This window comes from Stegostoma tigrinum, chromosome 4 (genome assembly GCF_030684315.1).
Source record: "Stegostoma tigrinum isolate sSteTig4 chromosome 4, sSteTig4.hap1, whole genome shotgun sequence".
Taxonomy (NCBI): Eukaryota; Metazoa; Chordata; class Chondrichthyes; order Orectolobiformes; family Stegostomatidae; genus Stegostoma; species Stegostoma tigrinum.
The window spans coordinates 70,607,002-70,634,610 of record NC_081357.1 but is presented as its reverse complement, the minus strand read 5'-3'; the positions used below and the strand labels follow the sequence as shown (position 1 = coordinate 70,634,610).

The 27,609-nt window shown below is 41.8% G+C and overlaps 1 protein-coding gene across 19 annotated transcripts in view; it reads left to right on the top strand.

Moving 5' to 3' along the window:
- Positions 1-27,609, top strand: part of epb41l2 (erythrocyte membrane protein band 4.1 like 2) — a 188,328-nt gene that overhangs the window by 123,356 nt on the left and 37,363 nt on the right. For all 19 annotated transcript variants that reach the window (XM_048530477.2, XM_048530479.2, XM_048530478.2 and 16 more), the window contains 4 exons: positions 4,930-4,972; positions 7,683-7,758; positions 9,676-9,894; positions 21,568-21,655. In XM_048530477.2, coding sequence (XP_048386434.1) covers positions 4,930-4,972; positions 7,683-7,758; positions 9,676-9,894; positions 21,568-21,655 — 426 coding nt within the window. The remainder of the gene's footprint in view (positions 1-4,929; positions 4,973-7,682; positions 7,759-9,675; positions 9,895-21,567; positions 21,656-27,609) is intronic.

The following is a 27,609-nucleotide window of genomic DNA, read 5'->3' as shown; positions in this document are numbered from 1 at the left end:
TCTGATAATATAATTTCTTCCTCTTTTTTGTAATTATTTTGTTTTTTGTTATATTTTGTTCAACCTTCTGTTCTGCCACCCACCTTTGTGCAACTGGATGTCTTTTCTTTGAGTTTGATATTATCTTTGAAATTTGTAGTTAGCCACTAGCGATGAGCCTGTCCATTTAAAATGTTTCTTCATTGTTGGAGAGTTATCTATTGTGTGCTTTCCGGAATATGCCCTTAAATGTTTGTTACTGCAGTTCTATTGGTCAGTCCCTTAAATGAAATTACCAGTTCACCTTCACTAACTCTGCTTTCATATCTCATAGTTGCCTTTTGTTAACTTCAAAAAGTATTCACAGACCCCCAGTTTTCTCCTTTGAATTTTACATTCACTTTAATCATATTATGGCCTCTGCTACCTAAGGCACTTTCACACTGAGATCAATCCTATCTTGTTGGTTCAAACCAGGTGTTCTATAGCCTGCTTTTTGGTTGGTGCCATAGTCATTCGAGAATCAATACATTTTAATAACAATTGATAATAATGGTCATAATTATTGAGACTTTTTTATATCCCAGATTTATTAATTGAATTTAAATTCTGCCATTTCTTGTGCTGAATTTTGAATCTGAACCTGAATCTGCAGAACACAAGCCTTACACTTTGATTATTGGTCCAGTGTTATTACCACAATGCCAGAATTTCTTTCATGATGGATGAAACAAAAGTTTTGATATATTTCCAAAATGCACTACAGACATTTGCTAAAAGCCCGTGTCCTTTTGGGATTGGAAAGTGCTAAGCATAGCATATACATGGGAACAATCCCACCTTCAAGTCCCACTGCAGGCCACTCATAATCCTGACTTGGAAATATATCACTATTCCTTCACTCACTGAGTCAAAATCCTCGAATTCCTTCCCTAAAAGGTTTTTGTCTACCTATAGCATCTGGTCTGCAGTGGCTCAAGAAGGTAGCTCCCTACCACCTTCCCATGGCAGCTAGGGACAGATAATAAATCCTGGCCAGCCAGAGACGCCCACGCCCCAGGAATGAATAACAAAAACCTGTTCAGACGTGTTATGACATACCCCTGGAGTGGATGGGCACAATGAAATTGCAACCCAGTAGCTTTCAACAAAAGGTTTAAGTTGATTATTTTTGGTGGATCCCAAAAGTCTTCAGTTGTGAACCCTGGTCTATACTATTCACATCAATTAATCACCTAAAATATTATTGAATTCCACTTCTTCCTTAACCCTACTTTTGAAATCTTCAGTTTAAGCCCATCCCAAATTTCACTATCTCCCACTTTACCTTTTTTTTTGTAGTTATCTCTGCAGTTGCTGACAATAGGCTCATGGTTGATCAAATATGTGATCTTAAAATTCTCAAACATGTTTTCAAATCTGTCTTTGACCTTGCTCCTTCAAGTCTGTGTAACCTCCTCAGTCCTACAATCCTAACATTTGTCCTGCTCCAACTCTGGTCCCTTGTGCCTTTGCAATATTGGATGGATCAAGCCATAATGTGCTGATGTCTTAAACTTTAGAATTTTCACCCTTTTTGTTGCTGCTTCTCTACTTCTGATTTCTCCTTTAGGACCCTATCTAAAATATACTTTAATTATACTTTGACCATTTTTCCTAATCTTGCTTTAAGTGGCCCAGTGTCAAACTTTGCACTTTGGGATTGTTTCTGCATTAACAATATTATGCAAATATAAATAATGATATTTGTGAATCACACATTCTTTTCAGTCTCAGTAAACAAGTTTCTTCTGAATTGTTTGGTAAACATTGTAGTAATATTTGTTGCAGCTCTTGAAAAGTTTGTAGATAGACAGATAATCATCCAAAACTAAACGAGAACAATATGACAAAAATCTGAAAATATCGTACTGCATTTTCTATTATTTGTGATGTTGTTGAGAGATAGAAATATCAAAGTGCGGTGGGTGTAAATAATTTCAAACAGTTTCAAAGTTGGCAACTGACTGAAATTTTACTGCAACCCATTTCAAAATCAGAAAGAAAATGCGTGCTGGCTATCTCTTTATGATATCTTAAGATTTGCTTTCCTATATTGTAGGCGTTGCAAGAATTTTGCTGTATAATTCCAAAATATTTGTCTTGCTTGCACTAATTCCCAATCTATGGACACTTTTGTTATTGCTGTTGGCACAAATTGAATATGTTTTTTTTCTGCTTCCTCCCCTGCTGCGCTTGTTGATATTTCCATGTTCGAATGTTACAAGTCTTTGACCTCCACTGTGTGCTTTGCTGAATGCTTAATGATTTGTTCTTACTGTTGCTCAGTTATCACAGCCAACATTTATCTGCCAGCTGTTCTCGGCTGCAGCTGGATAATTTGTGAGCTGCATACCAACAACCCTTTGGTTTATTTCATAAGGCTGGTCTCTATAACGGTGCAGCAGTGGGACTATCATAGTTGATCCCATGAGAAAACAGTGTTATGAATTATTCTGCTTTGGCCATTGTCACTGCTAATTATCTTGATATGAGTTTGTCAGGTTTGGGATTAAGTAAGCAATAAAGTGTTTTCTGTGATGGAAGCTAAGCACTCCAAATCTGTTAACAGATCTATGTTGAAAATGTTTCGGAGCTCTTGCACAGCATAAGTTAATAACCAACATATTAGTGGTGTGAACTTTCACTTTTGGTGTGTGTTTAGTGGAGCGAAAGATGCATGTAATTGAATGACACTAATTAAAATGAATAGAGCAGTTGTTTGTAAATTATTTTTATACAGGCATTTCTGTCACAGATTATATGTGAACCTTTTTTAGTTCTGCTGTAAAGATGTATACTTGAATCGTCCATTATGCAGTAGCTTTAGAATTATTGTATTAATTGTATTAGGTGCAAGACATTTTGTGTGTTCTTGAGTAGCCAATGAGATGATTATGCTCAAATTTTCCCGGAACTAAGCCCTTGGAGTAGAATTTCTGCATGTTTATTAATGTTAATACACTTCAAATAAAATTAGCCAGATCAGCACAAAAACTGAGAAATTTTAAAACGAGTTGAATTATGCACAAAACTACTTCATTGAAAGTTGTGTGTTCACATCAGGTTCCATCCACTAATTCCATGCTCCAAGTTGAGTCATAGAGTTATGAAAAGTCATAGAGTTTTACAGCACAGGAAGACGTTCATTATGTTTGCACTGATTATCAAGCATCTCTTCATTTGAATCCTATTTCCAGCACTTGGCCTAAAGCCTTTTATGCTATGGTGTTTCAATGGTCACTTAAATAATTCTTAAATGTCTTAAAGGTTCCTGCCTCTGCCACTTTGACACTCTTTCAGGTAGTGAGTTCCAAATAGCACAACCCTCTTTGAGTGGAAGGGAGAACCGCCTGCTCCTTACCCTAAGGCTGTGTCCCCAGTTACTGATTCCTTGACCAAAGGGGAAAGCCTTTCCTTATGTTTATGCCCCTCCAAACTTTGTATACCTCAATCAGTGTCATTTCCCCACCCCCAAAGCAGTGTTCGTTGCTCGAAGGAAAACAAAACCTCAGGCTATCTGTTTTCTCTTCATTGATGATGCACTCCAGCAGAGGTGTCATCTGCAGTCCCTCTCTCTTCATACTGTAACAGCCAGAATTGTATGCAGTACTCCACCTGTTGCCCAACAAGCATTTCGTACAGTTCTAGCATAACCTCCCTGTTCTTGCATTCAATACCCTGACCAACAAAGGCAAATATCCCATATGCCGCCTTAACCAATTTATCTACTGCCCTGCTGCCTTCAGTGATCTATTGACATCTACTCCAAGATCCCTTTGATACTTTGAATTTCTTAGAGTCTTTCAGAAGATTGTAAGCACTAGCATTGCAATAGTTCAGAAAGATTCCAAGAATTATGTTCATTTTATTTGCTGCAGAAGTACCTTTTGAGATTTCACGCATCAAAAAATATTGATTTTACTTTAAGATTGATAGGTATGTACCATTAAACTATGAAACAGTTTGGTTTAGGTTTACAATGTAATTTTCAATCTGGTTACTTGGAGTGAAGGAATGGATTCAACGTTTTTATTTTGTTGATATGCCCATTTTCAGCTATACAAATAAAGCTATACCATGTGGCCATTCTCAAATACATCAAAAGATTGACTACTGTGTGAAAAATATAAACAAGTGTGTTCTATTGCACATGCTAATTGCAGTAGTTTATGGATGCTTTAACATTTTTTAATTATGCATTTTAGCTTCAATGGAATTGTGAACTGAAATGCAATTAACACATTTCAACCTCAATTTTTCCAATCCATAGCAGGATTTCAAGCCTCTAGAATTTAAAATTATTGGGTGGGAGAACAGTGACTCATATTTCAATAAAATGTAATTGATGTGTGATATTTGAACATTGATAAATTAACTAGAGTGTAATCATGGATTGTTATTTAGTCCTGGCTCAGGTCTATGTAAGTTATTATAAGATAGTGAAATAATATTGGCTAACGAGGAGCTGCTGAAGATAGTCATGTTAGAACCATTTCAAAGTGATGAAAAAAGCTATGCATAAAATCATCACACAGTTTAAGAGTATTCAGTTTTTTAAGCATGTCAAACATTGATAAGCTGTTAGAATTTAACAAGTGGAACATGTTAACACAGCAAACATTGCAAAAATTGATGAGAGTGCCAAGCAAAGATTGAAAATTGGGCTGTATGCATCTGGGAAATTTTACTTTTCTAGGTCTGATAATTATGACACATGTATCACTTCTTTTCCACATTCCTCATGTAGCATAAGTTGCTGTTCCCTTTGAAATTCTGTGTTCTTGTGACTGACCCGATGAGTAATGCTTTTACAGCATGTCTCTCTTTTCATAAATGCGCACACTTCGTATGACCAAGAGATTATATGTCCACTTACTTAGTTCTAATACACAACTCTACCTTTTTTAGAATTGGCTGGACCCAGCAAAAGACATAAAGAAGCAAATTCGAAGTAAGTGCATTATTGGTTAAACAATAGTGTATTTAGGACAATTGAAGTTTAATTTTGGTATATATATAAAATAATTGATCTTTATGCTGTGTGTATAATCCTAATGAATACTTTTAGAAGCTATAATTAGAGGAAAAGATCAACAGACAGTTGGAGAGATTTGAGCTTGTTAAGTAGAGCCAGCCTGACTGATATAATTGAATTTATTTTTGATGAACCAACAGATAACCTATTTGAGGGGAAAGGCTAGTTAAACAAATTGAGGCTCATGGAATAAGGGATCAGTGCAAGCTCTGCGACTTGGAAAAGGCAGGACAGTGGGATAGTTCAGTTGCACATCCAGAGAGCTGGTATGGACATGACAAACTGAATGGCCTCTATTTGTGTTCTGAACATTAGGTGAATCTATGGTTTGAAAAATAAAATTATTTTGGAACATTAGACAGAAAGTGACAAGTTGTGGTTAAACGTGGTTGTTTTACAGACTGGTGAATGGGAGAGTATGGCGTTCTGTCCTGATGTACTGGGGTTCCTAATTTTTAAAGATATATGTATTCTTGTTTAACTTCAATTTTGAAATTCGACATAAAGTTTTGAAAATTTGCTAATTATAGAAAGATTGGAAGTGTGGCAGATGGTGAGGATGATGTCATTCAAATGCACCTCTACAGAGGCTTGCAGAACGGGCAGACAAGTTGCAGGTGGGATTTAATTGATAAATGTGAAGTGATGAATTTTGGCGGAAGAGGTAAGGAGAGCCACCATACAGTACATGCCACAGTTCTGAATTGTTGGCAGGGCCACAGAGGTTCATGTACTATATCTTTAAAAGTGGCATGATATATTGAAAGAGTCATAAGCTAGATATTTAGCATCTTGGACTTCACAAATAAAGACATTGAGTACACAAGAATGGGGTTATGTATGCTGAGCCCTTAGAAAGCACTGGCTAGGCCATAATTGATTAATTTCATTAAGTTCTGATCAGAAATTAGGAAAGGTCAGTTCAATAAAGTACCACACATTAGACAACTTAAAAACATAAGAGCCCGTGGTTTTGGATGCTGTATATTAACCTGGAGAGGGGTTTGGCTAACTAATAGAAGAGAGAGAGTGGGTGTGACGGGGGTGAGTGTTCAGGATGGCAACCTGTACATACTGGTGTGCCACATGATCAGTGCTGGGGGCATAGTATTTAAATATATGTAATGACTTAAATAAGGAAAAATAATGTATGATAGCCTCATTTACAGAAGACACAAAAATACCCTGCAACCAAGCGATGAGGATGACAGTCTGCAGAGAATTACAGACAGATGAAGTGAGTGGAAAAGTCTTGGTAGATAAAATACAAAATGGGAAAACATGAGGTTCTGCACTTTGACAGGAAGACTATAGGAGCTAAATATCATTTAAATGAAGAAACACTACAGAAAGCTACAAAACAGAGGATTTTGAGAGTCCACATTGATGAATCTCAAAAAAGCTACCATTCAAGTACAGCGGATAAAAGAGAAAACAAATGTTGGCCTTTATTTCAAAGGGAATGGAGTATAAAATTAGGGAGAATTTTATTAAAACTTTGTAAGGAAGTTTAGACCAAAGCTTGAATTTTATGAACTGTCTTGGGTCCCTTATCTAAGGAAAGATCTCTGGACTGCACATTATGCCGGGATAAAGTTTACTAGGTTAATATCAGGTATGAAAGGTCTGTCTTATGAGGAATGGTTGAGTAGTTTGGACTTGTACTTGTTGAAATAAAGAAAAATGAGAGGCATTCTTGTTGAAACATAGGGGATTTTTTTAGGGACTTGACAGGGTAGGTGCAGAAAGGTTGTTTCCCCCTGCTGAAAGCCTAGGACCAGAAGGCGTAATGTCAGAATGAGGAGTTTCAGATTTAAGACAGAAATGTGGAGGAATGTCTTCTTTGAGGGTTGTGAATCTATGGAATTATTTACCACGGAGGGATTTTGAGGCTGGGACATAAGTATATTCATAACTGAGATAGACAGACAGATTTTTAATCAGTATGGGAACAAAGGTTACAGGGAAAAGGCTGGAAGATGGAGTTAAACATTTTCACATCAGCCATGAGGGTCCTATCAAGGATTTAGAACAGATTAACCCAAAATAACTCCAGGGATTACGGACCTTAGCTGCAACATTAGGTTAGCGGCCCATGGCGGTGGTTCTTGGAGCAAATAATGTTGATGGGGAGATTTGATTGTTATACAAGATTATGACAAGTTCAGCTAAGGGAAGAAAGAAAGCTGTTCGCCTTAGTACAAGTACTGCAGGACAGACTTAAGTTTTGGACAAGAGATGTGGAGGGATGTGAGAAAGGAAGTTGTTGTACTGAGGATGTTCATGTCATAGGCTTGCTCCCTATGAGACTGGTCTACTAGACATCACAGAACCATAGAATCCCTACAATATGGAAGCAGGCCATTCAGCCCATCGTGTCCACACCAACCTTCCAAAGACCATCCCACAAGAGCACTATTGCCTATCCAATCCCTGTATATCCATGATTTCAAAAAGAAATTTGCTGTCAACCTGGAATTAAGCCTGCCGAGCTACAGAAACAAAATGGGACTGACTGGATTGCTGTACAAAAAAAACCTGCATGTTATCAATAGATCTATGCTTGTCATGACCTTTATAGCTTTGATTTGCTACATGGCTTAATACAATTTGTTTTTAATTGCAGATTGTCCTTGGCAGTTTTCTTTTAATGTGAAATTCTATCCTCCCGATCCTTCGCAATTGACTGAAGACATCACAAGGTATAAATGCTTTAAATTAGTTGAACAGGTTCTTGTGAAAATATTTTCAGTGTATAATCTTCTAAAGTTTCAATCTGAAATTCAACATAAAAAGGAAAGTAGACTATTGTATTATATATAATGTTGTCCGTATGCATTACGACAATGTAGTTTGCACTTCTGTTAATGAATTCCAAACAAAAACCTAAAGTTGAAACTAAAAATTAATTCAAATCCTATGGGGGAGAAAAGACAAGTTAATATCTCAGTATAAAACTAACACTGCAATTGCATTATCTGCTTTTCCTCTTTATGAACTCCAAGACAACCTTTTCATATAGTTTGAGCATTTTGTTTAAGTTCAGGCAGCTCTATTTTCTTTAGTAAGAATTAATAACTCAAATATAATGTGGGTGGGAAATATGGCTATTCCTGGACTTGCAAACTGACTAATTGTGAGATCAATTGTGCAGTTCCCTAAATGAACAATATGGTTCTTGCATTATAAGTCTGTCTCCTAGCGTTTTGGTGGAAAACCTTATGCAAAATGGTCAACGCTATCGTGTGATGACGGAGAATTAGAGAAAGTTGAAGGTTTACAAAATGGAAAGGTGGTGACTATGGAGAACTTCAAGTATTGAATTGCTAATTAGTATATGTGAAGTAAATGTAGGTTCTTGTTTCAGTTTGTTAAGAAAGTGGATCCTCTAAGCACGAATCAGTACATATGGAAAGTAATCTTGGAAAAGATTGGGGAAAATATATTTTCCAAAAAAGTATAATTTTAAAACAAGTTATTTAAGCAATTTCAAAGCAATTATGTTCTTTTTTTTGAAGGGAGAGATGAGGTTTATTTGGCAACATATATACTTTTCATCAGACTTTCCTTTGATTCTGGATTTAAATTTAATGGAGAAAACTCATGGTACAAAATTGATTTCATTCAGCAAGTGTAACAGATTCAATATGAATCTAAATGCTACAATGGTTGGTAGGGCCTTAGAGAATTAATGGACAAAAAGTAAGTAATAGAAGTCGTAAGTTTTCAAACTGGGATTCCGAGGTGGTCCCAAGGCACTCAGTATGGCACATGTGCGTTTGCTGGAAGCCATGCCTTTTAAAACGCAGGGATATAGATAGAAAAAGCATGGACAGAGACTGCCTGTTTCACTTCAACAAAATAGATGACTGTCATTTTCTGGTTCATTTCTCAGGGCACTGATTGACTTGTCCAATCAGTGCCAATCTGCCATGTTTAAAACTTTAACGATGTTAACTGTCAGCCACCATTAACTGGTGCATTTTCCATGGCAATACTTTTAGCAATCAAAGTCTGCTTGCTAAATAATCAGCATTCTCTTCTCACCCAATGTAAATGTTGTTTTCTGTTTACTTTTGATGTTTTTTGTGAATTGTCCTATGAATGTACGTTGAACAGCTACAACAAAATGTGATTTTTCAGCATAAATCAGTGACAAAGCCAAGAATTGATATGAGATAATGTGTGTAAACTTTGATTTGTTTAAATAAGTAGCATTGTGTAATTTTACTGACTATTTTTAATGGAAATAGTTCAGATGAGAAACTTGTGTTTGGCTATTTGTGATGTCCCACATACCAGAAGCATTCACTGGTTAGATCTTCTTGCGGAATGGCAGATTTAAAATCCTTGAAATTAAGATTCACTTAATTTTGCTTTAGAAGCTGGTCTGAATAGTCTGTCTTTATTACTGTACTAGTTTGGTTCAGTATCATGATGCCTTAGCTGAAGTCTTATTCTGATTGGTTTTTAGAATAACTAAATAATTCATTTGTTATTAGTTATGTTTACGAAGGCACAGTAATTAAATCAGTAGGATGAGACCTAGTTTATATTATGCTGAAGAGGATAGTTATTTTGAACTCTAAATTCACTATCTTCTCTCCAACTTACTGCAGATATTACTTATGCCTTCAACTTCGTCAAGATATCATAAGTGGTCGTTTGCCATGTTCTTTTGTCACTCATGCTCTTCTGGGTTCTTGCACATTGCAAGCAGAACTTGGGGACTATGATGCAGATGAACATAAAACCGGCTATGTCTCAGAATTACAGTTTGCGCCATGCCAGACAAAAGAATTGGAAGAGAAAATCTGTGAACTGCATAAAACTCACAGGTAGTAGTTGGTTATTTCTTCTTCATCTCTCATGTGCATCTATTTATCAGATCTTGTTAACAAATTAGACACTTGTAGGGAATTGGCACTGTAACATGTAAATGAAGATAGACTACTTGATTAAAGTACATGATTTTCTGGTCTTTTTGAATAGTACTGTACTTAGAATCTAATAGCACTGTTGAATAAATTAACTGTTAAAATACTCCAGTTCGGTTGTTGAGATTTTAATTTGGTTTTAGATTAATGAGAAGTGAAATATTGCAGCCATTTGGTACAGAGCTAGGTCCCACAAACCACATAAAACTGAGCGTAGAAACATTAAAATTAGGAGCAGGAGTAGACAATTTGATCTGTTCTGCCTGCTCTGCCATTCAATGTGATCATGGCTGATCTGATTGCAGTCTCAACTTATCATTCCCAGTTGCAGCTGGTGTCCTTTGGTTCCCTCGTTAGTCGGGAACCTACCTCTGCCTTAAAAGTATTCATTGACTCTACCTTTGCCTCACTCCGGGTAGGACAGTTCCAAAGAAATGTTCATTTTCATCTTAAATGGGAGACTCCTTATTTTTAAACTCTGTTCTGTGGCCATAGTATGTTCTACAGAATTCTCCTCAGGATGACTGATCACTTAATCTTTTTCTTTTGTTTTTGAGCTTAGCCATCTTACGGCTGGAATGATGTGGAAGTGCTGAGGTTGGACTGGGGTGGACAAAGTCAGAAGTCATACAACACCAGCTTATAGTCCAACAGGGTTATCTGAAATTACACAAGCTTTTGGAGCACAGCCGCTTCATCAGGTGCAGTGACAGAGCAGAGCACGCAGACCCAGAGTTTATGGGCAGAGAGATCAAAAGATCATACAACTGGTGTGAGTGGAGTGTCAGATGATAAGTCTGTGCAGGTGACCCAGGAGTGGTAGATGGTGAGTTAAGTGTCAATAACCAGCGAAGGAATGACCTATAATCCGATTAAATGAGACAGGGAAATAATTACAGAAAATTAAGAACGGGAAGGTGCTGGAGACAAACTAAATGACTGGCTGGAATGCCAGGTATCTCTGCTGTTTGGAATGATTTTCATAATGGTTTATGTGTCCACCTGTAAGTAGACTTTGTTGATTCCTTCATCTGATAGGTAACGTTTCTGACTATTTTTTCAATACATAACAAATTAGCCTAGATTTAGGAAAACTTTTGATAAAGATCAGCTCACAAGGTTAGTAAACAAAGTAAAAGTGTATTGGAAGACAGGTAAGATCTGAGAATAGTTTGAAGATTGGCTAATGGGCAAAAAACAGAGCACAAGAACAGATGGGATAGTCTCTTGTTAGCAGACTGTGACAAGTGGTGTGCTACAAGGGTCAGTGCTTGGGCCCCAACTGTTCACAAACTTTTATCAGTGGGAGTCAGTAACGTATCTCAAGTTTGCCGCTGATACAGAACTTACGTTATGAGGTGGAAACAAAGAGGCGTCGGGGATTCAGACAGTTTGAGCAAATGAGCAAGAGCATTGCAGATGGAATATTATGTGGCGTAAGTGTGAGTTTATCCAGTTTGGTAAGAGGAACAAAAGATCAGGGCATTTCTGAAATGTTGCGAGATTGGTGAATGTTGAAAGGGACCTTGGTGTTCATAAGTTAGAAAGCCAGCATGCAAATGAAGCAAGTAATTTGCAAGACAAATGGTCGTAAGCTAGAGGTTTTAAGTATAGGAGCAAAGGTGTTTTGCTTGAATTGTGTAGAATGTGCCAGGTATACTGTATGCAGTCCTAACCCTCTTGCAAAAGGGAACTTGCCAGTGCAGCAGAAGCTCACCATCTATCTGTTCTATCTGGAGAGCTCAAGGAGACTGGGTCTGTATTATCTTGAGTTTAGAAGGATGAGTGGCAATCTCATGGAAACGTGGAATATTCTTCAAGGACCAGACCGTGTAGATGCAGAAAGAAGGTTTCTCCTGTCTGAGTTCTAGAACCATGGTACATTGTCATGGAATAAGAGGAAGACTGTTGAAATACCGAGGAGGAACTTTGTCACTCAGCATGGTGAATTTTTGGAAATCTGTACCTAGAGGGCTGTGGGAGCTTAATCATGAAGTAAGATCAAGAGAAAAATTATTAATTTCCAGTTGCTAGTGACATCAAGGGTTATGTGGATGGAGTAGGAATATGACATCAAGTAGATGATTAGCAAAGATCTAGAATGGCAGAGCAGACTTGAGAGGCTGAATGGCTGAATTTCTGCTTCAATGCAGTTTTCTATCTAATTTTCTCGCTGGCTGGGCAGGCCTCCAAACATAGTGCACGGTAGCCACTTCCTAACCGGGAAGTTATCGCCATGATTGGTGTGCACAACTTAGAGGGAGCATTGCTTCTATGTTCCAAAGAGGATTGGACTGCGAGTTTTAACAGAGATAATGGGAACTGCAGATGCTGGAGAATCCAAGATAATAAAATGTGAGGCTGGATGAACACAGCAGGCCAAGCAGCGTCTCAGGAGCACAAAAGCTGACGTTTCGGGCCTAGACCCCTCATCAGAGAGGGAGATGGGGTGAGGGTTCTGGAATAACTAGGGAGAGAGGGGGAGGCGGACCGAAGATGGAGAGAAAAGAAGATAGGTGGAGAGAGGTGGGGAGGTAGGGAGGGGATAGGTCAGTCCAGGGAAGATGGACAGGTCAAGGAGGTGGGATGAGGTTAGTAGGTAGGAGATGGGGGTGCGGCTTGGGGTGGGAGGAAGGGATGGGTGAGAGGAAGAACAGGTTAGGGAGGCAGAGGCAGGTTGGACTGGTTTTGGGATGCAGTGGGTGGAGGGGAAGAGCTGGGCTGGTTGTGTGGTGCAGTGGGGAGAGGGGACGAACTGGGCTGGTTTAGGGATGCGGTGGGGGAAGGGGAGATTTTGAAGCTGGTGAAGTCCACATTGATACCATTAGGCTGCAGGGTTCCCAGGAGGAATATGAGTTGCTGTTCCTGCAACCTTCGGGTGGCATCATTGTGGCACTGCAGGAGGCCGATGATGGACATGTCATCTAAAGAATGGGAAGGGGAGTGGAAATGGTTTGCGACTGGGAGGTGCCGACGCTGACGGAACCCCGCCCACGGCCGACGACCTCACCGCTCCGCCCACAACCCCCACAGCCAGCAACCCCAGAGGAGACAGCCACACTGAACCCTGCCGCATCTTCACCATCCCCCCCAGACCTCCCACTGACTGAGGACGAACGGTCAGTCCTTAGTAAGGGGCTCACCTTTGTCCCCCTACAACCACACATCAACGAATACCAGTCACGATTGGACATAGAGCAATTTTTCCGCCGCTTTCGCCTCCATGCCTGCTTCTTCAACCGGGAGCCTAACCCTCCCTCCACTGACCCCTTCACCCGCTTCCAACACAAGTCCTCCTCCTGGACACCACCCCCAGGCCTCCTACCCTCCCTCGACCTCTTCATCTCCAACTGCCGTCAAGACGTTAACCGCCTCAACCTCTCCACCCCTCTCACCCACTCCAACCTCTCCCCTGCAGAACGGGCAGCCCTCCACTCCCTCCGCTCCAACCCCAACCTCACCATCAAACCCGCAGACAAGGGTGGCGCATTGGTAGTATAGCGCACTGACCTCTACGTCGCCGAGGACAGACGCCAACTTTCTGACACCACCTCCTACCGCCCCCTCGATCATGACCCCACACCCGAGCACCAAACCATCATCTCCAACACCATTCATGACCTCATCACCTCAGGGGACCTCCCACCCACAGCCTCCAACCTCATTGTTCTCCAACCCCGCACGGCCCGTTTCTATCTCCTTCCCAAAATCCACAAACCTGCCTGCCCTGGTCGACCCATCATCTCAGCCTGCTCCTGCCCCACCGAACTCATCTCCACCTATCTGGACTCCATTTTCTCCCCTTTGGTCCAGGAACTCACTACCTACATCCGTGACACCACCCACGCCCTCCACCTCCTCCAGAACTTCCAATTCCCTGGCCCTCAACACCTCATCTTCCCCATGGACGTCCAGTCCCTATACATCTGCATTCCACATGCAGATGGCCTCAAGGCCCTCCGCTTCTTCCTGTCCCGCAGACCCGACCAGTCCCCCTCCACCGACACCCTCGTCCGACTAGCCGAACTCGTCCTCACCCTCAACAACTTCTCTTTTGACTCCTCCCACTTCCTACAGACTAAGGGGGTGGCCATGGGCACCCGCATGGGCCCCAGCTATGCCTGCCTCTTTGTAGGTTACGTGGAACAGTCCCTCTTCCGCACCGACGCAGGCCCCAAACCCCACCTCTTCCTCCGGTACATTGATGACTGTATTGGCGCTGCCTCTTGCTCCCCAGAGGAGCTCGAACAGTTCATCCACTTCACCAACACCTTCCACCCCAACCTTCAGTTCACCTGGGCCATCTCCAGCACATCCCTCACCTTCCTGGATCTCTGTCTCCATCTCAGGCAACCAGCTTGTAACTGATGTCCATTTCAAGCCCACCGACTCCCACAGCTACCTAGAATACACCTCCTCCCACCCACCCTCCTGCAAAAATTCCATCCCCGATTCCCAATTCCTCCGCCTCCACGGCATCTGCTCCCACGATAAGACATTCCACTCCCGCACATCCCAGATGTCCAAGTTCTTCAAGGACCGCAACTTTCCCCCCACAGTGATTGACCACGCCCTTGACCGCGTCTCCCGTATTTCCCGCAACACATCCCTCACACCCCGCCCCCGCCACAACCGCCCAAAGAGGATCCCCCTCGTTCTCACACACCACCCCACCAACCTCTGGATACAACGCATAATCCTCCGACACTTCCGCCATCTACAATCCAACCCCACCACCCAAGACATTTTTCCATCCCCACCCCTGTCTGCTTTCCGGAGAGACCACTCTCTCCGTGAATCCCTTGTTCGCTCCACACTGCCCTCCAACCCCACCACACCGGGCACTTTCCCCTGCAACCGCAGGAAATGCTACACTTGCCCCCACACCTCCTCCCTCACCCCTATCCCAGGCCCCAAGATGACATTCCACATTACGCAGAGGTTCACCTGCACATCTGCCAATGTGGTATACTGCATCCACTGTACCCGGTGTGGCTTCCTCTACATTTGGGAAACCAAGCGGAGGCTTGGGGACCGCTTTGCAGAACACCTCCGCTCGGTTCGCAACAAACAACTGCACCTCCCAGTCGCAAACCATTTCCACTCCCCCTCCCATTCTCTTGATGACATGTCCATCATGGGCCTCCTGCAGTGCCACAATGATGCCACCCGAAGGTTGCAGGAACAGCAACTCATATTCCGCTTGGGAACCCTGCAGCCTAATGGTATCAATGTGGACTTCACCAGCTTCAAAATCTCCCCTTCCCCCACCGCATCCCAAAACCAGCCGGGTTGGTCCCCTCCCCCCACTGCACCACACAACCAGCCCAGCTCTTCCCCCCCCCCCCCCACCCTCCACCCACTGCATCCCAAAACCAGTCCAACCTGTCTCTGCCTCCCTAACCTGTTGTTCCTCTCACCCATCCCTTCCTCCCACCCCAAGCCGTACCCCCATCTCCTACCTACTAACCTCATCCCACCTCCTTGACCTGTCCATCTTCCCTGGACTGACCTATCCCCTCCCTACCTCCCCACCTATACTCTCTCCACCTATCTTCTTTTCTCTCCATCTTCGGTCCGCCTCCCCCTCTCTCCCTAGTTATTCCAGAACCCTCACCCCATCCCCCTCTCTGGTGAAGGGTCTAGGCCCGAAACGTCAGCTTTTGTGCTCCTGAGATGCTGCTTGGCCTGCTGTGTTCATCCAGCCTCACATTTTATTATCTACGAGTTTTAACCACGGTTTTCTGACTCAACTTGGAGTACAAGCCCTGAGGCAAATGCAAATTTTATACAGCATTTCTCAGATGGTGCATTACAGTTTTTTGTAAGTGAGCAGAAGTACCCCAAGATGGAATGTTTAAACATTTCACATTTCCTTTTTGATGATTTTTCAGATTTTATGTAGAATTACGACAAATACATAAACATTAGATGATCAGACTAGCTATGTGTTTATATTCTATGAGTCTCCTTATCTTCAGTCTAATTCATCTGAACCTTTCACATTACCATCTCATTTTTTTTATTTAACATGCCCCTCTATTTTCTTTTCAAAACTATCTTAAGTTATTTGCCTAACTATTTCGGTGGTAGTGAGATCCACATTTGAAACTACAAATAAAGGACTTTGTAAGTTCTGCTCCAATCAAAACGTAATTTTGATATTCATTGTCCTTTGTTTTGGATCCTCTGTTGTGGAAACATTCCACAATCCTTCTGTTCAATCCGTTCATAATGTTAAAGATTTCACTCTTATCACCTCAGCATCTTATTTCTACAGGAATATAATACCCTGTCCTGTTCAAATTTTTCAAGAACAGTTATCTCTCAATTCTGGAACTATTGGTGTAAAATCCTATGAACTTCCTCTGGTACTTTTATATTGATGTTACATTATGAAGACTGGACAATGTGCTATGTTGTCTGAGCTACATGACTTTAAACTTTTCAATACTCTTGAACAAATTTCATTTGTGAGCTTTGAAACATAATGCTGTAGATAATTTTCCTTATCCATGCAGCCTCTGTGCCAATGAGATTTTTTTTGTAGTCCTACCAGAGCCTGAAGAAAGTATGCAATGCTTCCTTTAGAATGTTATTTCTTTTTAAAAAATGGGCATCTTGTATGGCGTCATTGCCTGCTGTCATGTTGTATTTCCTGGATGATTCCCGTGGCTGTGTTGCTCGCAGAAAGTAGTGGATGTCTTCATGAAGAAACGTTTGAATTTGCTATTCATTAAATCTGAATTGGAAAGTGAGTGTTTGCAACCTTTTCAACCACAGGAGTGGTCTATCCTTAAGTGATACCTTTATAAGAGAGGAATCCTGAATGACTGACTATATTTTGCCTCCCTAAACCAAGTACTGAAGCCAGTCCTAGCACCTTATCCATTATCGCCACCAGCAATGTAACTTAGTTTATATGGTTTGGCTGTTTGTTACCTTATCCAGATGAGCCCTTTAAGACTTAATCCTAATTGGCATTTGATGATATATGCTAGTTTTACCGACAACATCCACAACCTTTGATCAAAATTAAAATGTTCTGCATTGTTCAATATTTTGAAAATGTTTTGCTAGGATTGGCTGTGATATCTAATCAGTTTTCAATAACTTCAGGTGACATAACCTATGGGGCTGTGGACTCGGAGCTGAAAGGTGGGATTGAGTCTGATGGCTGTTCTATTTTTCCCTTGTATACATGTAAATATACATAAATAAAATTATGAAAAGGTATTCTAAGTAGTAAGGGAGCCAAAGGTACGTCTAAAGAATTGCAGTTTGTAAAAGAGGAGTCAGAGGGATGGGATTCAGTATGGGTAATTTGTAGTGCAGTAGAAAACTATGAGATCTAAGAGCAAAATTAAGCCATTCAGCCCTTCAAGTATACTCTGCCATTTGATCATGGCTATGTTTCTCAACCCCATTCTACTAGCTCCTTCTCATGACCCTTGATTTCCTTAGTAATCAAGAACCTATCTACCTGTTTCTTAACTACACTCATTGACTTGGCCTCCTCAGCATTCTGCGGCACGGAGTTCTGGTGGCAACACCATCCTCAGAGGCGAGTTCTGGCCCATTGTTACTCAGTGTTAAAAACATGATACTTGATTGCAGTCCAGAAGGTGCCATAAAATAGACGTCTATAAGATATAGAAGCAGATTTAGGCCATTTGATGCATCAACTCTACTCTGCCATTCGTTAATAGCCATGTTTCACTTTTGGATTTGCACGTTTAACTGTGCATTTGCAAACTTTAGATGTTACGGTCTTCCTCCTAACCTCGATTCTAAGGGTCATCCCTTCATTCTGAGGCTGTGCCTTTGAGTCCTAGTCTCTCCAACTAGTAGAAGCATCTTCTCTATGTCTACTCTACCCATGTCTCTTCAGTATTTTGTAAGTTTCAATGAGATCTCCACTGATCCTTCTAAACTCCATTGATTACAGAACTGGTATCCTCATCGGCTCCCGATATGATGTCCTTCATCCCCAGGATCATTCATGTAAATGTACAATGAATCCCCTCCAAATCCAGCACATTCGTCCTTAGATATGGGGCCCAAAATTAGTTTCACTATTCCAAATGCAACGTGACCAGTGCCTTAAACAGCCTGAACAGTGCATCTCTGCTCTTGTATTCTAGCCTTCTCAAAATGAATGCTAACACTGCCTTTTCCTTCCCAACTGCCAACTGAACCTGCAAGTTAATCTTGAGAGAATTCTGAACAAAGACTCTTAAATCCCTTTGAACTTCAGATTTCTGAAGCCTTTCCGGCCTTTCCCTATTTAGAAAACAGTCAATTCCTCTACCTGACGAAGTACATAACATACATTCCCATGTTACATTCCATCCACCACTTTTTTGCCCACTGTCCTGGCCTGTCTCAGTCCTTCTGCAGCCTTCCCACTCCCTCAACACTTCCTGTCCCCCCACCTATCTTTGTGTCATCTACGAACTTTGGAACAATGCTGTCAGTTCCTTCGTTCAAATCATTAGTGCAGTTGTCCCAACACTCACTATTGCAGACCTCCACTAGTCACTGGCTGCCATCCTGAAAAAGACTCGTTCATCCCCACTTTCTGCCTTCTGCCAGTCAACTAATCCTCTACTCATGCCAGTACCATGTCCCTAACACCATGGGCTATTATTTTATTTAGCAGCCACCATGTCAAAGGCCTTATGGAAATTGAAGTAAATCACTTCAAATGGTTATCCGTCGTCTAACTTGCTCGTTACCTGCTCAAAGAATTCTTCCTCTACATTGGGGAAACCAAGCAGAGGCTTGGAGACTGCTTTGCAGAACACCTCCGCTCGGTTCGCAACAAACAACTGCACCTCCCAGTCGCAAACCATTTCCACTCCCCCTCCCATTCTCTAGATGACATGTCCGTCATGGGCCTCCTGCAGTGCCACAATGATGCCACCCGAAGGTTGCAGGAACAGCAACTCATATTCCGCCTGGGAACCCTGCAGCCTAATGGTATCAATGTGGACTTCACCAGTTTCAAAATCTCCCCTTCCCCTACTGCATCCCTAAACCAGCCCAGTTCGTCCCCTCCCCCCACTGCACCACACAACCAGCCCAGCTCTTCTCTCCCCCCCCCCCCCCCCCCCCCCACCCACCCACTGCATCCCAAAACCAGTCCAACCTGTCTCTGCCTCCCTAACCGGTTCTTCCTCTCACCCATCCCTTCCTCCCACCCCAAGCCGCACCCCCATCTACCTACTAACCTCATCCCACCTCCCTGACCTGTCCGTCTTCCCTGGACTGACCTATCCCCTCCCTACCTCCCCACCTATACTCTCTCCACCTATCTTCTTTTCTCTCCATCTTCGGTCCGCCTCCCCCTCTCTCCCTATTTATTCCAGTTCCCTCTCCCCATCCCCCTCTCTGATGAAGGGTCTAGGCCCGAAACGTCAGCTTTTGTGCTCCTGAGATGCTGCTTGGCCTGCTGTGTTCATCCAGCCTCACATTTTATTATCAAAGAATTCTAACAGGTTTGGCAGGCATGACCTTCTTTGAAGCTGACAAATTACAGTCATGGGATTAATCTAGAACTTGAAGCGATTCAAATGCAGAATCATTAGAGCTTTTATTAAGAGAGCTTTGGCAGCCTAGTTAAAGGAGCAAAAATTTTTAATTAGAATTCTACAAAGAGTGAAATGATTGTGGATAAGGGACGACAAACTGAAGGAAAAATGCCCAAAACAGCTTTTAAAAAGATAAATTTTTAACATAGGTATTTCTTTGCCTTACTGAAGAAATTTGACATTTCACAAATATAAAATAAACTTTTCAGGACCCATGAGGCAATTCAATATTTATGAATCGAGTTATTGAGACATAGGTTTATTATAGTATGAGGCCAGAGTGAGGCCACTTGGCCTATCTAGTTCATGTCGGCTTTGTATAGAGCATTCCGATCAGTCTCATTTCAATGCTGTGTCTCCCATTGCTCCACAAGTTTATTAGAGAATTAGAATTAGGGCACAGGCCTTAGAGAACGTTAACCACTTCTAGTACCTCAGGAGCTATTGATTAAAGAGACCAAGCATTGACTCCAATATACTAGTGCAGCCTTCAGCTCCCTGATGAAAAGGGTGTTCGAGGACAACATCAGATCCTACACCATGGTCATGATTCATAGAGCTCTGGTCGTTCCTGCCCTCCTATCTGACTGTGTGACATGGACTGTCTATAGCAGACACCTCAAGGCGCTCGCGCTGAAGCTGTACCTGCTGCCTGCGCATGATCCTGTGAATCTACTGAAGAAAGATGTGCCAACACCAGTGTCCTCACCAGCACCAGACCACCCTCGATTGGCTACTATGGGCTGGGCACATAGTCTGCGTGACCGACACAAGACTCAAAAGCACATGCTGTACTTTCAGCTTTGAAATGACAGGTGATCCCCAGGTGGTCAGAGGAAGTGCTTCTGTCACACTCTGAAGGCCTCAATGCAAAGACACTGACCCAAGAGCCGTCAAAGTGGAGGAGGAGCATCTGGGAAGGCATTAAGTGCCTCGAGACATGCCTTTGGGTAAAAAGTGGAAGCCAGATGTCAACAGTGAAAGGAACGCATCCCTTCCTGCAACCATCTTCTGTCATGTTTACATTGCCTGCAGAAGTCACATCAGTCTGTACAGCCATTTGTGGACTAACCCTGAGGGTGGAAGAGAGTTATCACTGTCTGTGAGGGACTGCCAATAACCAAGTTATTTCATTCAAGCATCCATCTGATTTCCTTTTGAAATCAATGTTTCTGATCCACCAATGTCATCAGAAGCTAGTTCCCACTCATTATTATTTGCAAAGTAAAAACGTAATGCCTGATTAAAAGCCTGCAGGTATTTCAACAGCACACCCCATGGAGAAGCAAATAGTATGGTGGAATCACAGACAGCACTTTTGGATTTGCATGTTTAACCGTGCTTTTGCAAACTCCAGATGTTGCTGTTTGTTTCAAAGTTTTAAGAGTAACAAATGCTGCCAGTTTCACAATTATTATCATGGAGGCACACACCTGCAACTTTCCATAATTGTGAAACAGGAATAGGACATTGAAACCCTCAAAGCTTTTCTTTCATGAAATTACATCAAGGCTAATCTATAATTTAACTCAATTTTCCATTTGTTTATCTACATTCTTTGATACGTTAACCTGAATAAAAGAAGTAAATCTCCATTTCACATTTTTAATTGACCCAATGTCCACAGCCTCTTGATCTGTCTCCCGTTCCCATTCACAGAAACTACTATGTTTCCTAACTGTTACCTGCCTAGTTTGTATAACTCTATTTCGTTTTCAAAGTTGTTAAAAATATATGTTTCTCAATATTGAACCCAGGCGTCTTAAATTACCCAGATTGTAATCATAGTGCAGAAAGAGGTCAATGACATGTTGTACCAGCCCAAATACTAACTCCTCAAGTTGGTATTTTAAAAAATACTGCAAATAATTTCAGAAACAGTCTGAGCTTTTTCAGTAGCCTTCATAATTTAAATTTCAAATTGATCACTTAATCTTGAACCGTTATGATTATACATTTAACTTCCTTGTTTCTCTGTCAGGGGTTTAACTCCAGCCCAGGCTGATGCTCAATTTCTGGAAAATGCCAAGATGCTTTCCATGTATGGAGTTGACTTGCATCATGCTAAGGTAATAGCTTTCTCCTTATTCACTGGTGTGGTGGAAAATGACGGTGAAATCTTGTTGACAAGTATGAACGTCAGTTCAAGATTATTCTACAGATCATTTTTGAAGAATTACTGGAAGACATTGTCAATCTCAGGATTAGTAAAATTCTTGAAAGAGCAAGATTTAAGAGGAGAATTCCACCTCCCAGGAAGCTATTGATAATTTCATTAACGATTTGTACAGATTAGTGAAGAAATACAACTAGGGTGACCTCAAGTCACAATTGTTGTAGGAAATGTGGAGCAAATTAAGCTCCCAGGCTCCATTTTCAAGCAACTCTGTCCAATTGTCTGGACAGCAACCCAATTTACTCTCTATAAATAAAATTCCAGCTGTAAAGCTGTAGAACAATGTAGAGATTAGGAAACACATGCCTGAATTGTTAACTAAATTGCCTAGCTGAGAGAGTTTTATCTACAGTGTTATTTAAGTAATTGGCTTCTCAACTTGCATTAATATAGGACTGCACAAAATTTTAACTGAAACAGACACTTAATTCCTTATGCTGAAGTTATTGTAGAATTCCCTTATGCAATTTACTGGCAATTAATTTTATTTTTACATACGTGGCTACTGTGTTTAATTTCAAGATTAATTAGACACCCACAGGAGAACCGTGAGTGCTTTTGTCATTACATGACATTCTAAAGTGTATGATCTGCCCCAGTCTCAATTTGGCCTTGTTAATCACACTTCAGCTGTAGAAAGAAAATCCATTCCCTCACGAAACAAGACGACCTCTGGATCCTAGATAATAAAATGTGAGGCTGGATGAACACAGCAGGCCCAGCAGCATCTCGGGAGCACAAAAGCTGACGTTTTGGGCCTAGACCCTTCATCAGAGAGGGGGATGGGGTGAGGGTTCTGGAATAAATAGGGAGAGAGGGGGAGGCGGACCGAAGATGGAGAGAAAAGAAGATAGGTGGAGAGGAGAGTATAGGTAGGGAGGTAGGGGGCGGATAGGTCAGTCCAGGGAAGACAGACAGGTCAAGGAGGTGGGATGAGGTTAGTAGGTGGGAGATGGCGGTGCGGCTTGGGGTGGGAGGAAGGCTTGGGTGAGAGGAAGAACAGCTTAGGGAGGCAGAGACAGGTTGGACTGGTTTTGGATGCAGTGGGTGGAGGGGAAGAGCTGGGCTGGTTGTGTGGTGCAGTGGGGGGAGGGGACGAACTGGGCTGGTTTAAGGATGCGGTGGGGGAAGGGGAGATTTTGAAGCTGGTGAAGTCCACATTGATGCCATTGGGTGACCTCTGGATCCAGCTCATTGTGCACACTTAACTCGGATCAGCAATGAAGTGTGAGGATGTTTTAGTTTATTTATGGATGTGAGTGTAATTTGTAAGGCTACTGAATATTCCATGCTATGTTTTCATGTTAGGATGGGTATGCATTGCAGCGGAACGTGTATTTGGCGGTGTTCCTAAGCACTTCTACTCCTGTCCTTCTAAGTGCTGAGATTGCAGATTTGCAAGTTGCTGATGGAGGAACCTTGAGGTGTTGCTGCAGTGCCATCTTGTAAATGATGCAATCTGCTGCCATGCCAAGAATTGAAAAATAAACATTTAATGTGTTGGATGCGGCGCCAATCAAATACTTTGGACTCTACGGTATTGAACAGTTCCATCTGTTACATCCTTCTCTCAGACATAAATAAGTCAATCACCAGAAGAAGAAAACATATAGAAGCTGAATTAGGCCGTTCAGCCCATCAGTCTGCTCTGCTGTTCAGTTATGGCTGATATTTTTCTCAACCCTACCCTCTTACCTTCTCCCTGGAACCTTTGATCCCCTATCTATCTATCTGTCATAAATACACTTAATGACTTGACCTCCATGGCTTTCTATTGTAAAGAACTCAACAAACTCAGCACCCTGTGGCCGAAGGAATTCCTCCTCATTTCAGTTTCAAAGGAACATCACTCTGAAGTGGTGCCCTCAGGTCCTATTCTCTCCTACAAGCGGAAACATCTTCTCCATATCCACTCTATCTCGGTCTCTCAATGTCCTGTGAAGTTCAATATGTCCCCTCATCCTTCTAAATCAAACAAGTATACACACACACAGTCCTCAACCACTCCTCATATGGCCAAGCTCTTTTTCCCAGGACGATTCTTGTAAATCTTCTTTGAACCCCCTTCAAGGCCAGCACATCCATCTTAGATATGGGGCCCAGAACTTTTCACAATATTCCAAATGTGGTCTGACCAGAGTTTTATTCAGCCTCAACAATATGTCTCTGCTGTTGTATTCTAGCCCTCTTGAAATGAGTGCTAATGTTGTATTTGCCTTCCTAACTGCCAACTGAGCCTGCATGTTAACCTTAAGACAATTCTGAGCTAGGACTCCCACGACCTTTAGTGTTTCAGATTTCCAAAGTGCTTTCCCATTTAAAAAAATACTTCACATCTCTCTTTTTCCTACCAAAGTGCATAACGTCCTCCATTCTCACGTCATATTCCATCTGCCACTGCTTTGCCTGCTCTCCTACTCTGTCCACATTCTTCTGCAGCCTTTTACCACCTCAACATTATCTGTCCCTCCAGCTATCCTTGTGTCAACTATAAACTTAGTAATAATGCCCTCAATTCCTTTGTCCAGATCATTAATGAATAATGTGAGCACAGTCGGTTCTGCTTTAACAAGTGTTGGCTAACGACGCATATTGGCTCAAACGTAACTGCAGAATAAGGAAACGCTATTTCTACAACATGATCTGGTGTTGGATATAACACGATTCCATTGTTGGACGGAGTTCAAGATTCTCCTCATTCCTGGATAATGCACCAAGCCGTCCTCTCACCATTGGTGAACTTTATGAAAACAAAGAACTCCTTTTACCCCCAAATACATGGGCCAGGGTGCAATAGCTGCTTTTTAAAGCTTATTGTTTAAGGCACACATTTAAGAGGCTGATTGCAGTCACTGAGGGGGATAAGGACCATGTTCTTCAAGTTTAGAAGAGCTTTCACATCAAGAATGCAATAGACATTTATTATGGAGGCCTAGGGTCATGTTAGTAAGGACTGCTTCTGTGGAGTTTAGCGGAATCTTTTCCCAGATTTTTTTTCAAGCTTTTAGAGGCTTTGATCTGTAAGAGGAGCTCCCAAGAATCGAAGAACATTGTGTTGACCTTGCAAAGCGAGTTGAATTTGAAGAAGTGAAAAGTGAGGATGTTGAAGAGCTGCTTGCATCCCACTGTGAAGACTTGTCTCTACAGCTGATCTACAACTTGTCGCTGAGGGGGAAGTGGAAGCTAGAGAGGAAGCAGTAATCCAGGATGCAGCACCATGAGAGTTTTCCACTTTGTTTTTTTCATCTATCCTGAGGGAAATTGAGAAGCAGTTGCAGCTCTCAATTGAAAAGTTGTCTTAGAGGACAACGATTACAATACTGAACACAGCGGGTAGCAGTTCATGGAATAAGATCTTATTTGGCACCCTAGGAACAACTTCATGAAAGAAGGAAAAGGGCAAAGCAGCAAAAACTGGATGTGTTTTTTTAAGACAACCCTGGAAATAGTCAGAAGACAGTGAACCACAGCCATCCACTTCTGGTTTAACTATCTTTCACCCTAACCTTGCAACCACAGCTGCACCTGAAGGTGGTGGTGATGATAATGACCCTCAGCCCCTGCAGTAAGAACAGAGCAACCTTAAAACCTCCTCCCCTATCAAGTTGTCATGATGACAGTTTTTCAAGGGAAGGTGTTAAATTTACTTTTATTTCATTATTAGGTATGAATTAAACATTTATTCAAACTGTGTTGTCCTTTGTGTAGACTTTTGAGGTTTTTTGGTTGTCTGCCCCTAACCCTGCTTTTCCCATAGGCCATGTTATTTCTATAGCATAAGTTTCTATAACTTAAAGTTGCATTCCTGCGCAACAATTGCATTATAGCAGAACTGACTGTAATTGTGGTTCCGACACTGACCCCTCCACTAGTTACTGACTGCTATCTACAAAACATTATTTTATCCCTGCTGTCTATCTTCTGCCACCCCTCTTTCTATGCCGGTATCTTGCCCTAACACCATGGACTCTTATTTAGCAGCCTCCTGGGTGGTACCTTGTCAAAGGCCTTGCGGAAATCCAAATAGATCGCATTCACTGGCTCTCCTTTGTCTAATTTGCTTGTTAACTCCACAAAGAATTCTAACAGACTTTGTCAGGCATGACCTCCCCTTGGCAAAGCCATGCTGACTTGGGAACAAATCCAAAGTTGCTTGAAAAGTTCAAGTCTGGCAGCATCTGTGGAGGAGAAAACAGAGTTAATGTTTCAGGTCTGGTGACCCTTCCTCAGAACATGCTGACTCAGCTCTGTTTTAATGATGCACTTCCAAGTACTCTGCAATCTCATCCTTAATGATCTTGAATCTTTCCAATGAGCGAGGTTAGACTATCCAAGCTATAATTTTCTGCCCTTTGGCTCCGTCCCTCATTTAATGGAAGTGTTGCATTAGCTATTTTCCAGTCCTCTTGGACCCTCCCTGACTCCATTGATTCCTGAAAGATTATCACCAATGCCTCCACAGTCTCCTCAGCTGTCTCCTTCAGAAGATTTGGATGTAGTCCAACCAATCTGGGTGATCTTTCCACCTTCAGACCTTTCAGCTTCCCCAGCATCATCTCCTTAGTGATGACCACTACTCTCACCTCCAGCCCCGACCCTAGGATTGGTGAAATTGAAATAGCCTGTGCAATTTATTTGATGATTGTGATGCCAAAACAGACAAGGCTGTGAGTAAAATGCTTGAAAATGGAATTGGACTAGCCTTATGCATTTTTTTTTGTTAAGAACTTAATTCCCACTTGAATGCCTTAATTAAACCTGTTTCTACCACTCAGGCAATGCATTCTAGATTTTAACCAGTTGCAATGCAGAAGTTTCTTCGAAGGTCTTCTTTTTTTTTAACAATTACCTTAAGTCTTTGTCCTCTGATTCTCAATCTTTTCACAAATCTTTCCACAATGTTGTGCCGACCTTTTACCCTAATCCTAAGGACTATCTAACGTCCACCACTATCTTATACTATCACCCATAAAGAGTATCGTTCCAACTTCTGTAATCAGTCTGCAATCCTTTTTATGTCATTGGAATTCCTTATTCAGGGGAACCATTCCCATGAATCTAACCTGGACAGAGCTTAGCCCCTTGATTATTTTGGAGTTGGATTAATCCAGGTGTGGTCGACAGTATTCCATTGCATGGTCTTCAGTTAGTTGGTTTGCAATGCAGAGTGAAGCCAACAGCTTGGGTTCAATTCCTGCACTGTTTGAGGTTACCATGAAGGACCCTCCTTGCTAACCACCACCAGTTGTATCTGTCTCTGATGAGAGAGCAGCCTTATAGTCTGAAATCACAAAGGCCACTTTTATTCCGTTGCACTTCTGACTAGTCCTGTGTAAATGGTGGATGGGTTTTGCGGAATCAGGTGATGAGTTACACTGTCAATATTTATGTAGCTGGTCCAGTTATGTTTTTGGTCATTGACATCTCTAGGATAATGGTGAGCTACTGGGTGAAAGTGATGCTATTGAATATCAAGTGGAGATTCTCCCTCGTTGGAGCCAATAAAGGTGGAGCTGGAAAAGCACAGCAGGTCAGACAGCATCCACGCAGTGGGGAAGTCAGTGTTTTGGGCCGAGTCTAGCTCCCAGCATCTGCAGTCTTTACTGTCTCCGTCTCCCTGTTGGAGGTGGTCACTACCTGGCAACTTGGTTATGTTTGGAATTCTGTTTGCTTTGTTTATTGGAACTTAACAGTAGTCAGGCTTAGTAAATAGCAAACCAAATAAAACTCCTCAATCCCTTTGTGCTTTCATTCACGGGTATGTTAACAGCATGAAGCTACCTGCCTTGTCAGTTCGTTTCTTCCTCCGTGCACGGTTTCTTTGTCCATGCTAAATACAGTATACAA